We start from the raw sequence: 12,724 nt of genomic DNA, 5'->3' as shown, positions 1-12,724 counted from the left end.
TGGCCCCTGAGGACAAAACACAGCAGATGCCTAGAGGCAGCTCACTGGTAGTTAGCTGAAGGGACCCTAAGAATTCTCCTACCATGTCACAAACTCCCCACCCCCCTCTTTATGAGCCTTTGTCATCAGTGGGTGTGATGATGCTGTCACTTTAAAAAGGTTATTTTGTCCTGGATTTTTTTTTGAAGACAGGTTGTAAAGGCAGAGGTGATGAACTGGCTCCTGAAAACGGCTCAAGTAAATAACTTCAGAAGCCTTTAGGTTTACTTTTCAAAACCGTTGTAGCAATGGAAGGAGAGTGACTAGCTCTCGCACTCCATGACTTTCTAGTATTTTTCTAGCTGTTATATAGTCAGAAGCTGTTTGGGATCCCAGAGGAGTTGGAGATTCAGTAAAAATAATTCCTAGCTGCTACTTTCTCTGAAATCTCTTTTGATGTTGTTTCCTCCAGGATTGAGAAACTGCATGCAAGAATCTGGGTCTGAATTTCTCTTTTTGCCAAAGAGGTGTGTTTATCATAGAATCCCTACAGTGTGGAAACAGGCCATTTGGCCCAACAAGTCCACACTGACCCTCCAAAGAGCATCCCACCCCAACCCATTCCCCTACCCTATTGTTCTACATTTGCTCTGTCTAATGCCCCTAGCCTACATATTCCTGAACACTATGGGCCATTTAGCATGGCCAATTCAGCTATGCCGCACATCTCTGGACTGTGGGAGGAAACTGGAGGACCAGGAGGAAACCCACACAGACACAGGGAAAATGTGTGAACTCCATACAGCCAGTTGCCCAAGGCTGGAATTGAACCTGAGTCCGTAGTGCTCTGAGAAAGTGAGGACTGCAGATGCTGGAGATCAGAGCTGAAAATGTGTTGCTGGAAAAGGAATCCTGAAGAAGGGCTCATGCCCGAAACGTCAATTCTCCTGCTCCTTGGGATGCTGCCTGACCTGCTGCGCTTTTCCAGCAACACATTTTCATCCCTAGTGCTATGAGGCAGCAGTGCTAACCACTGAGCTACCGTACCTGTGTTTATGGGATGTTACTGTACTGGAACAGTTAGTAATAGGTAATGTCCCTACCCTCCCCTTCACTGTTTTGATCACACAGCATCGCCCTTTGATGTGAAGGGCAGTGCTTGTCACTGGCCACTCGGGTGTTTTCCTATCTTCCAGGTGGTGGAAATTGAATAAAGATTTGTACACCTTGTGTCTCTCACTGTGTCTCACACCTGCGCGCGCACACACACACACACACACACACCATAGGTGCTCTGGGGAAAAAATAAGCACTACCGCAGTGTTGGGGGGGGGGGGGGTAAATAAAAAAAAACACAAAAAAAGTGTCAAAAAAAGGGAAAAAAAGTAATAGGTAATGATTATTCAATGAGGTTTTGCAATGGTGAAGTTATTCTAAATTCCTCTTTTGTTTGTATTTTAATTATAGTGTTTTAATAAATTGTGTTTTTCCTAATATTGAGTAGTGTGACCAGATACATCACATCTGGAACACTTTATATTTTATATTTTACCTTTAAAATAAGAAAGAGTTAGGGTCTAGACTAACTCTCGGCCAGTGAAGGGGGCCTGGTCTGGTTCATAACAGTGGGGCATATGAAACGCCTTCATAGGAGGGTGGCCTTGCAGCTGTATCCTTTTTTAAAAAACGAAAGCCATCAGTTGGAGTGTCCACACTGTCAGAGGGGTAACCATAAGGCTGTAGGCCCTCTGTCATCGTAAGGTCCTTGCCACTATCTGTAATTGCATGGTGGAGATGGAGATGGCTCTGACTTCCCCCAGGACGGTGTTCCAAGCAGGCATGCTGACGAATGGGTGTGTGGTCAAGACCCAAACAGTCTGCTTGTGCTCTTTCCTGGAGAGTGCACACGATTCCTCCTTTAGGGGGCAGTACCCCTTTAAGAAAGGCATCATCTGGTGGCAAAATCGACCTTGGAACGGAAACGGGGACCCAGGAGGGGTAAACCTGGGACTGGTATCAGAGACTGATCTGGATCTAATTGCAAAAACCTGTCCGGTTGTGCGTTTACTTTGTTTTGATCAGTGCATTGTGAAAGCTGACTGGGTTAACGTAGCCAGAGAGGGGCGGACTCTATTACACTTCATTGCTGTAGAGTTGTGCAAAAGTGACTTTAGTCACTTTTAAAAAAAAATCGCTGGGGTTTTTTTCCCCGGAAAACGCCCAGAGAAGATTGATATCTTTGCATTTTGTGCTTATGCATGTGAATGATGTCCAAAAGGAAAGGCCGGGCTTATAGAAGAAGGAGGCGGAAAGGTAGCGTGAGCCTGGGAACACACGCGGTGGAGACTGGAGGTAAAAGCCGGGCGAGATTGACAGCCGCGTCCCGGGGGATGGTTCGGGAGCGGAGCTGGGAGGGGTGGAGGGGGTGGAATCCAGCTTCTCCCGCTGGCTCAGCAGAGGAGAAGGAGGCCAGTGGGAGTAAGCAGCTCTGCAGGCCACTCCAGCATGTCTCTCGCTGCGTCTGACTTCCTTCAAGCTCTGGGCTAGAGGAGGATCGCCATCTATTGGCAAGTCCCAAACCAGACCTGAAACACAGGAGCTCCAAATGCATGAAGCTGAGAGATCAGGATAACACCCCTCCCCAGTGCAGAGGAGGGGGAGAAAAAGACAAGGACAAAAAAAAAACCAATGCCTAAAAACGATTGTACAAATTGTACTGGAGCTCAATTGTGAAATATGCAGCTCGGACCAGCACACAGCAGAGGTTTTAGTGTTTTTTTTTCTGGGATCATTTTTGAAAGAAAGACGTCACTAAAAAGTGACCTTGAATTTGAAAATCACCTCTTGTCCCTGACTCTGAAACATTGCCCAAATTGGAATGCGTCGACTGAAATCAGTTAACCGCACCATTTAGAAATCGTATCAAAAATTTGGTGCATTATAAAATTTTCATGAGGATAGAGGCAGCATTTAGACACTGCAAGTCGCACAAAGTTTCTCATGAATAAGGTTGTGCACGTTGCTTTTATTTTTTTTTAATTGCTGCATGGTTTGCCTGAACTCGTCCTTTCGGGAAGGAAACTGTCACCCTTCCCTGGACTGGCTCCACTATAGTTGACTCCTTTGACCGAGCCAGTGATGCTGTCACCCTGTGAATGAATTAAAAAAAAACCTAATCTCTTCAGTTTAGAGGAAATGGAGGAAAAAAAAACCTTCATCCAAGAAGGGATTTTACTTTCAGGTTGATATTGCACATTGAAATTGATGGTTCAGTTGTCATTCCAGTCAAGATTAGAGTGGTGCTGGAAAAGCACAGCAGGTCAGGCAGCATCCGAGGAGCAGGAGACTCAACGTTTTGGGCATAAGCCCTTCATTAGGAACGTGTGCTTACTAGTGAATCTCACATCTAGGGCTTTGAACTAAATAGTGGGGGTGGGAGTTCACCTGCATGGAAAATTATAAAATCAGAGATTAAGGAGAAGGTAGGGTTGCTAGTTACTGATGGGGTTGTCTGTAACTGGAATGTAAAAGGAAGGGATAGTATGTGTGAATGTCATGTTGTATCAAAGAATCATAAAAGTGCAGAGAAAACTGTTAAGAGAACAAACAAGGCTTTAATGTACAAAGCATTTCAAATAAGGTCAATGACCTGAGGCACAAACTGAGGTAAATGAAGGTCACAAAGATTTTAAAAGAGGGGGAGGGCTCAGGAGAGGGTATTAAAGTTTCTAGAACAAGTAATATGTTGGAGAGTATGGAAAGTGCAGGAATCTAACTTAAGGCACAGCAGATAAACGAATAACTATGAGAAGGGAGGGCAGCCAATGCAGGACTGAGGATGTTGCACTTAAATGCACGCAGTGTACAAAACAAGGGCAATGAGGTTGTAGCGCAGATTGAAATGGGCGGGTACAATGTCATGGGTATCATAGAGATGTGGCTGCGGGGGGATCAGGGCTGGGAATCAAATATTCATGGGCATGTGTCCTATTGAAAGGATAGGCACATGGGCAGGGTTGTTTTGTTAGTAAGAAATGAAATTAGATCGATAGCAAGAAATGCCTTAAAGATCAACAAAGTCATCTATATTTGGAATCACAGGAGATAGGTGAGATCCTAAATGGACAAAGACATGGAAGCGGGGAACATGGGGAAATAAATAATGATGTCTTGAAAAGAGTCCACATTACAGAAAAGGAGGTGCTGGAGGTCTTAAAATGCATAAAGCTAAATCCGTGGGACCTAAGCAAGAGTATCGCAGGACTTTGCAGGGCCCCCTAGTTGAGATAGTTGTATCATCAATAGCCACAGTTGAGGTGCCAGAAGACTGCAGAGTGATTAATGTTGTGCCATTATTTAAGGAAGGCTGCAAGGAAAAGCCAAGAAGGTGAAGTTAGTGGTGGGTAAGTTGTTGGAGGGAATTCTGAAAATCAGGATCTGCATGAATTCAAAAAAGGAAGGTCTGATCTGGGATGGTCAACATGGCTTTGTGTGTGGGAAATCATGTCTCATAAACTTGATTGAGTTTTTTTTAAGAGATGATGAAAAATATAAATGAAAGCAGAATGGATTTCAGTAAGGCATTTGATAAGGTTCCCCACAATAGGCTATTGCACAAAATACAGAGGTATGGGATTGAGGATGATTTAGTGGTTTGGATCAGAAATTGGCTAGCTGAAAGAAGACATAGGGTGGTGGTTGATGGAAAATGTTCACCCTGGCGTTCAGTTACTAGTGGTGTACTGCAAGGATCTGTTTTGGGACTACTGCTGTGTGTCATTTTCATAAATGACCGAGATGAGGGCATAGAAGGATGGGTTAGTAAATTTGTGGATGACACTAAAATTGGTGGAGTTGTGGGTAGTGCCGAAGGCTGTTGCAGGTTACAGAGGGACATAGATAAGCTGCAGAGCTGGTCTGACTGGTGGCAAATGGAGTTTAATGCGGAACAGTGTAAGGTGATTCACTTTGGAAGGAGCAACAGGAATAAACAGAGGGAGCTAGCCAATTGGATACCAGATTGGCTTGACAGGAGGAGATGGAATGTGATAGTAGAGGGCAAATGGTAAGATTCTTGGTAGTGTAGATGAGCAGAAAGATCTCAGTGTCCACGTACATTGATCCCTGAAAGTTGCCACCCAGGTTGATAGGGTTGCTAAGAAGGCATACAGTATGTTAGTATTTATTCGTAGAGGGATTTAATTTCAAAGCCACAAGGCCATGCTGCAGATGTACAAAACTCTGGTGCGGCCGCACTCGGAATGTTGCGTACATTTCTGGTCACCGCATTATAGGAAGGATGTGGAAACTTTGGAAAGAGTTCAGAAGAGATTTACTAGGATGTTGCCTCATATGGAGGGAAGGTCTTATGAGGAAAGGCTGAGGGACTTGAGGCTGTTTTCATTAGAGAGAAGAAGGTTGAGAGGTGACTTAATTGAGACATATAAGATAATCAGAGGGTTAGATACGGTGGACAGTGACAGCCTTTTTCCTGGGATGGTGATGACTAGCATGAGAGGACGTAGCTTTAAATTGAGGGGTGAAAGATATAGGACAGATGTCAGAGGTAGTTTCTTTACTCAGAGAGTAATAAGGGCATGGAACGCAACTGCCTGCAACAGTCGTAGACTTGCCAACTTTAAGGGCATTTAAAAGTAATTGGATACTCATATGGATGAAAATGGAGTAGTGTTGGATAGATAGGCTTCAGATTGGTTCTACAGGTCAACGCAACATTGAGGGCCGAAGGTCCTGTACTGAGCTGTAATGTTCTGTGTTCTACGTTCTATAACGGTAAACGTTGTCTACATGAACTTTAGCAAGGCCTTTGACGAGGGTTTCACATGGTAGACTGGTTGATAAGGTTAGACCACATGAGATCCAGAGGGAGCTAGCCAATTGGATACCAGATTGGCTTGACAGGAGGAGATGGAATGTGATAGTAGAAGGTTATTGTTCAGTCTGGTGGTCTGTGACCACTGGTGTGCTACATGGATAATGCTAGATCCCACAGTTGTTCATCATTTATATGAACAGTTTGGATGAGAATATAGGAGGCATCATTAGTAAATTTGCAGAAAACATCAGAATTGGTGGTGTAGAGGACAGTAAAGAAGGTTATCTAAGAGTACAATGGAATCTTGATCAATGGGCAAATGGTCTGAGGGGTGGCAGATGGAGTTTAATTCAAATAAATGTGAGGTGTTGCATTTTGGTAAGACATACCAGGGCAGGACTTATATAGATAATGGTAGGACCCTATGGAATGTTGTCAAACAGAGAAACCTTGGGGTGCAGGTTCATAGTTCCTTGGAAGTGGCACCACAGGTAGACAGGCTGGTGAAGAAGGCGTTTAGCATGCTTGCCTTCATCGGTCAGAGCATTGAGTACAGGAGTTGGGACGTTGTGTCACAGCTGTACGAGACATTGGTAAGGCCACATTTGGAGTACTGCATTCAATTCTGGTCACCTTCTATAGGAAGGATATTATTAGGCTGAAACTCACACAGCATCAGGTTATAGTCCGACAGGTTTATTTGGAAGTACAAGCTTTCAGGACACAGATGAGTGTAGTGGCCATCACTACAATGGGGAAGCTGAAAGATCTGAAGGTGGAGAAGTCATAGAGATGTACAGCATGGAAACAGACCCTTCGGTCCAACCCATCCATGCCAACCACATATCCCAACCCAATCTAGTCCCACCTGCCAGCACCTGGCCCACTTCTAAACCCTTCCTATTCTTATACCCATCCACATGCCACATGGGTGGCACGGTGGCACAGTGGTTAGCACTGCTGCCTCACAGTGCCAGAGACCCGGGTTCAATTCCCGCCTCAGGCGACTGACTGTGCAAACTCCACACATTCTCCCCGTGTCTGCATGGGTTTCCTCCGGGTGCTCCGGTTTCCTCCCACAATCCAAAAATGTGCAGGTGAGGTGAATTGGCCATGCTAAATTGCCCGTAGTGTTAGGTGAAGGGGTAAATGTAGGAGAATGGGTCTGGATAGGTTGCTCTTTGGAGGGTCAGTGTGGACTTGTTGGGCTGAAGGGCCTGTTTCCACACTGTAAGTAATCTAATCTAATTTCATCTAAATGTTGCAATTGTACCAGCCTCCACCACTTCCTCTGGCAGCTCATTCCATACACTTACCACCCTCTGAGTGAAAAAGTTGCCCCTTAGGTCTCTTTTATATCTTTCCCCTCTCACCCTAAACCTATGCTCTCTAGTTCTGGACTCTCCGAACCCAGGGAAAAAACTTTGTCTATTTATCCTATCCATGCCCCTCATGATTTTGTAAACCTCTATAAGGTCACCTCTCAGCCTCCGACGCTCCAGGGAAAACAGCTCCAGCCTGTTCAGCCTCTCCCTATAGCTCAGATCCTCCAACCCTGGCAACATCCTTGTAAATCTTTTCTGAACCCTTTCAAGTTTCACAACATCTTTCTAATAGGAAGGAGACCAGAATTGCACGCAATATTCCAACAGTGGCCTAACCAATGTCCTGTACAGCCGCAACATGACCTCCCAACTCCTGTACTCAATACTCTGACCAATAAAAGAAAGCATACCAAACGCCTTCTTCACTATCTTATCTACCTGCGAATCCACTTTCAAGGAGCTATGAACGTGCATTCCAAGGTCTCTTTGTTCAGCAACACTCCCTAGGACAGTCACTTAGACCGGATGGACTACACCCCAGGGTTCTGAAGGAGATAGCTTTCAATATTGTCGAGGCATTGGTGGTAATCTTTAGGTATCAGTGGAGTCAGGCAGAGTCCTAGAGGGGTGGAAAAGGTATCTAAAAGCCTTGCAGAAACAGGTTACAACCATGCAGTTCCAATATAGCCCAGGGTGGTGAAGGCAGAATGGGCACTTGCCTGTTCTGTGGAATTATATCCCAGTTTGAGTTGCAATCTTTAACAGAGGAAGGGCAGTGAAGAAATTTACATTGGTACTTGGAAGAGAGTGCACATTTATGTTCAGTATTGATTTAGCTCCATCCAGATCAATGAGTTAGATGTAGAGTATTAAGTGGAATAGCCTGTAAGATTGTAATTAAGTCTGTCAATTTTGCACAGCCAACATTAGTCACGAACCAGATTTTGTGCAGCTGAGGAAGTGGCTGAAAAAGAAGGGCTTCAATGGCTTCTATTTGGTGCCAGCAAATTTTCCAGGTAGGAGACTTCATCTTTTTTTTGAGCATCCCTCCCCAGCTTCCTTCACTATTTAAACAGGCGCTGCACAAATGAGGTAGGGACACAGCTACAACATTTCATTGTGTGATAGTATTACCTGGATGTAATCCTGTCATTTTATTTTGGTGCGAGGGATACTTTCCTACTTAGCTGTGTTTGTCTGCACAAATAACAAATTAGGCTTAACCACCATTCTATACCCAAAGGACTACAGCAGTTCAAAAAGACAACTCCCCCACACCTTCCCAAGGGCAACTGGGAACGGGCAATAAATATTGGCTGAGCTCGTGAGATCCCCTTTGAGCAAATTGGATTCATGTGTTGACAGTTTAGTCTGATTCCATTCAGCTGCAGTCTCCCTTTGAGCGAAGTGGGCGCTGTGTGGGGTAGAATTCCTTATTTCCCACTCCAACTCCATTTTGATCCAGTCACCTCCCTTTCTCTCACGTTTGTTGTCATTGCATTGCCCCTCACTGCCCTTGCATCTAAAATGGTAATTGATTCAGAAATACATGGGGAAGAAAAACATTCAGCCGCATTCTGAGGGGCTGTAGAGGTGCTGTGATAGTGTCCCTCCCTCTGAGGTAGGAGGCTCAGATTTAAGTCCCATCTGCTCCAGAATATGTAATAACATATCTAATAGTGAAGCACAGTGGTGGTGTCCCTGTCTCTGAGCCAGCAGACCTGGATGTAAGTCCCATCTGCTTCAGAGATGTGTCATCACATGTCTGATATCTAATGGTGAAGCACATTTAAATACTGCTAGTGTGTGGTGTTGATAAACTCACAATTTGTTTCTTGAGACTGATGGAAATAAACAGTGAAAATTAAATTGGCATTTCTGTTTTGAAAGCACCTTTGTGCCTATGGACCTTTGGTACTTTCAAAAGCAATTAGTGACAGCTGTGTTTTTCCACTGTTGTTTGATTATGTAGATTCATATCTTTAAAGTAATTATTTTAAAATATACGCTTTACAAAGTCACAGATCGGTAGAGGCATATTGACAGACATAGTGCTTGTGTGAATTCCATAAGTGTTCCATTTAAAATGTCAGCGTGTCTCCGTGTTTTCACTCTCATCTCTGAGTAACAAGGCCCACACCATTTTGTGTTGTAATTTTATTACCATTTCAAAGTTGCTCCGAGCTCTCTGCTGATATCCTCTCCATAAAGTCGATAGGGCCTCTTTTCAAATATATTTGTTTTAGAAGTGGTTAAATATTGGTACATACAGCTGAGAACTTCTGAAAGACAGCCTAATTTACCCAAAAGAAAATAGTGCTTAGTTGCAGATTTTTTTTTTCATAGTTAGTGTCCTGCAGGAGAACTAATTTAGTGCCAAGCCAACAGTAAAGGAATCTGATGATTTTGCAGATCTCTGAAGACATGTGACCCAAGGTTATAGCTCACAGAGGTTATTGCACACGCAATTACTCGTACATTCATAGTGGTGTTCATTTTGAGTTGTTAATGATGTTATGTAAATGTTGCTATTGTTGGTAATCTATCTGTATAAGACAAAATTAAGGAATAATACATTTTTGAACCATTCTCTGAACATTGCCAAAGAATAAATAATATTCATGTCCATTCTTTCTCATTTAGATATTGGCAGAGGATTAATGACCAGAAAAGCACTTGAGGTCAGTGATTTGAATGAGGAATTAGAAGATCATCATTTTCTGGGATTGTACTTTCAAAAGTCATGTGACATGAAGGAGGTTGTGTGACCTGTGCTGATTGCTCTCTCCTTGGGTGATGAGGCTGTTCAAGCTTAAAAGAAGGTCTGGATTGCTTTACTGGGACAATTGATATAAAATATTCATACTTGAAGACACTGGTGAAGGCAGTTGTGATGCCATTGGGTAGCAAGTGTCAAACATATTAGATTGTCAATAGTTGTGCTTTGAACTATCTGTTTAGTTCCAAAGGTGAAAGAGAGTTGCTTCAGCATTTCCACCTGGATACAAGGCCAATGTGATTCAATGTACCATGGAATAGGATGCAGAGCTAGTCATTGTAGGAATCAGGTTGCAGCCTTTTCTAAAATATCACTTGCAAGTGTGATAGTCTGCCAGATTTGGAGATGGGGAGAGCTGAAGGCAGAAAGTCTGTATTAATCACTGTGCTCGAATATGGGTGGAACCTCATGCTCAAATTGAGACTATAAATTTGTGAAGAGTTAAAATGAAGTTGTAAAGTTTGCTAAGCTTGTGCTGGGGACAAATGACCTCAATGTTAAGGATTGTCCTGAAAATCATAGAATCATTTATTACAGAAGAAGCCCCTCAACCCATTGAGTCTATAACAACAAAAATTATTCTAAACCCTTAATAGAACCTACTTCCCAGCACTTCACCCGTGTGTTGAATGTTAAGACAGTTCAAGTGGCTCATCCAGGTACTTTTTAAAGGTTGTTTGTTTTCCCACCTCAAGATTGAAAGTTACAGAGCTGCGGAAGTTGTCAGGAAAGTAATGGAAATAAACCCTCAGGAGAAAAATAATTTTGGAATAACTTTGGGAGAATTGAATGTTGTTTAAGGAACAATGTAACATATACCTATGGAATGTATTTTCTTGGTTGTGCGAAATATAAGAGGGTATTTTCTGGGTGCTTTGGTTTCAAAAGTAGTGTTTATTAAGTGGTCCTTTTATTCTTTTGTTACAGTAAGCATCCTAAAAGATTAAATTTTGTTGTGTCTTTCAACTATTAAAGTGTGAATTTATTTTGAAAAGTTATCGGTCTCTATAGAGATCACATTATTTACCTCCTTCCCTGTCACCTTTTGGATTTTAAATGACCTGTTGTCTCAGGTGAAGTGGCCTGTTGTTCAGTTTACTCTTTTCCTTTTGGCCCCGATACACCTCAATAGAGAGGAACCTCGATTATCTGAGTGTCGATTATCCAAGTTTCGGATTATCTGCACAAGATCTCCAGGTACCCAGTGCTTGGGTAAACTGTATTATCCGAACATTTGATTATCTGAACATTCAATTATCTTAACAAAATACACCCCGCCTGTGTCATTGGGATAATGGAGGTTCCTCTGTAATAGCAGTGAATGGGACAGAGTTAATTGTGTGATTGGGCTGCTCTTTCATCACGGTGTCGGGGACAAATGGTACAGGGAGAGTTCTGAAAAAGTCACTTTGTTCCCTGGGAAATGCTGTTTTGTGCTGGTGAGACTTTGATCTCTTTTTAACACACATTTTCCAATTTGTGTTGGAAATTATAGCAGATTAATTGTTTTAAATTTCAGTCCTGATTCTCTCTTGTTTGGGTTTGTCCTTGAAGAAGCAATACATATAACGTAAACCGACTTAATATTGGTTTCTTATTTAGCCGGGAGATCTTGTTATTGCATTACCTGAGAAATGTCTGCTCACCACCAACACCATCCTCAGGAGTTATATGGGTGAATACATTAAGAGGTAAGTTATGTCCATGGTGCTAGATTCTGTTGTATTAATCCACTGAAAGTCTTATTCTTAAAAAGCAGATGATCTCTCTTAATGGACACAAAATGTAATCCAACCGATGATGATAGATGTTATACAATATTTTATTCTTGAATATATTTTTTTGCACAACTTCATTGGATGATGGGGTTGAAAGAGCACAGGTTACAACTCTTTAATCGTTGTGCCTTGACAAGAGACCTGCAGTCAAGTATGTAAATAAACTCCAACTTCATCTTGCACCTACATTCTGAGGAAGGGACTTTGAGAATTCCAACAAGTATTAAGACTGGTTAGAGGGCTGGAAAGGAGTGGGGGAGCTTGGGCTTAGGAGGTTCATGCTATGCACTGAGATGTTTTCACAGAATTCCTGAAACAAAACAGTTGAGGGAGCAAAAGACAGCATCCTTTGCCTGCTCTGGCACTAAGTGGTTACTCTTTGTGTGCTGAAGGGGAGTTAGTGCAAACAAGACAGTTGTCACATCTTAATGGATAACCTGGGGGGGGTGTGGCATTGTTTGTCAAGGACAGTATTTCAGTTGCAGAAAGGATGTTTGGGGACTCGTCGACTGAGGTAGTATGGGCTGAGGTTAGAAAGGAGAGGTCACCCTGTTGGGAGTTTTCTATAGGCCTCCGAATAGTTCCAGAGACGTAGAGGAAAGGATAGCAAAGATGATTCTCGATAGGAGTGAGAGAGACAGGGTAGTTGTCATGGGGGACTTCAACTTTCCAAATATTGACTGGGAACACTATGGTATGAGTACTATAGATGGGTCAGTTTTTGTCCAGTGTGTGCAGGAGGGCTTCCTGACACAGTATGTAGACAGGCCAACAAGGGGTGAAGCCACATTAGATTTGGTACTGGGTAATGAGTCCGGTCAGGTGTTAGACTTGGAAGTAGGTGATCACTTTGGTGATAGCGATCACGATTCTGTTATGTTTACTTTAGTGATAGAAAGGGATAGATGTATACCACTGGGCAAGAGTTACAGCTGGGGGAAAGGCAATTACGATGCGATTAGGTAAGATTTAGGAAGCATAGGATGGGGAAGGAACCTGCAGGGGATGCGCACATTAGAAATGTGGA

General features: G+C 43.0%; 1 protein-coding gene across 3 annotated transcripts in view; it reads left to right on the top strand.

The window, feature by feature from the left end:
• The first annotated feature begins 1,937 nt into the window (after positions 1–1,937).
• The window catches only part of setd4 (SET domain containing 4), a 31,141-nt gene continuing 20,354 nt past the window's right edge, over positions 1,938–12,724 (top strand). The window contains exons 1-4 of one of the 3 annotated variants that reach the window (XM_072585607.1): positions 1,938–2,331; positions 8,061–8,156; positions 9,784–9,821; positions 11,522–11,610. In XM_072585607.1, the coding sequence (XP_072441708.1) occupies positions 2,244–2,331; positions 8,061–8,156; positions 9,784–9,821; positions 11,522–11,610 (311 nt within the window). In that variant the 5' untranslated portion in view covers positions 1,938–2,243. The remainder of the gene's footprint in view (positions 2,332–8,060; positions 8,157–9,783; positions 9,822–11,521; positions 11,611–12,724) is intronic. The other 2 variants (XM_072585609.1, XM_072585608.1) reach the window with 2 other exon arrangements.

Source organism: Chiloscyllium punctatum, chromosome 15 (assembly GCF_047496795.1).
Source record: "Chiloscyllium punctatum isolate Juve2018m chromosome 15, sChiPun1.3, whole genome shotgun sequence".
Lineage (NCBI taxonomy): Eukaryota > Metazoa > Chordata > Chondrichthyes > Orectolobiformes > Hemiscylliidae > Chiloscyllium > Chiloscyllium punctatum.
Note: the sequence above shows the minus strand (reverse complement) of the source record. Positions and strands in the feature narration are given on the sequence as shown.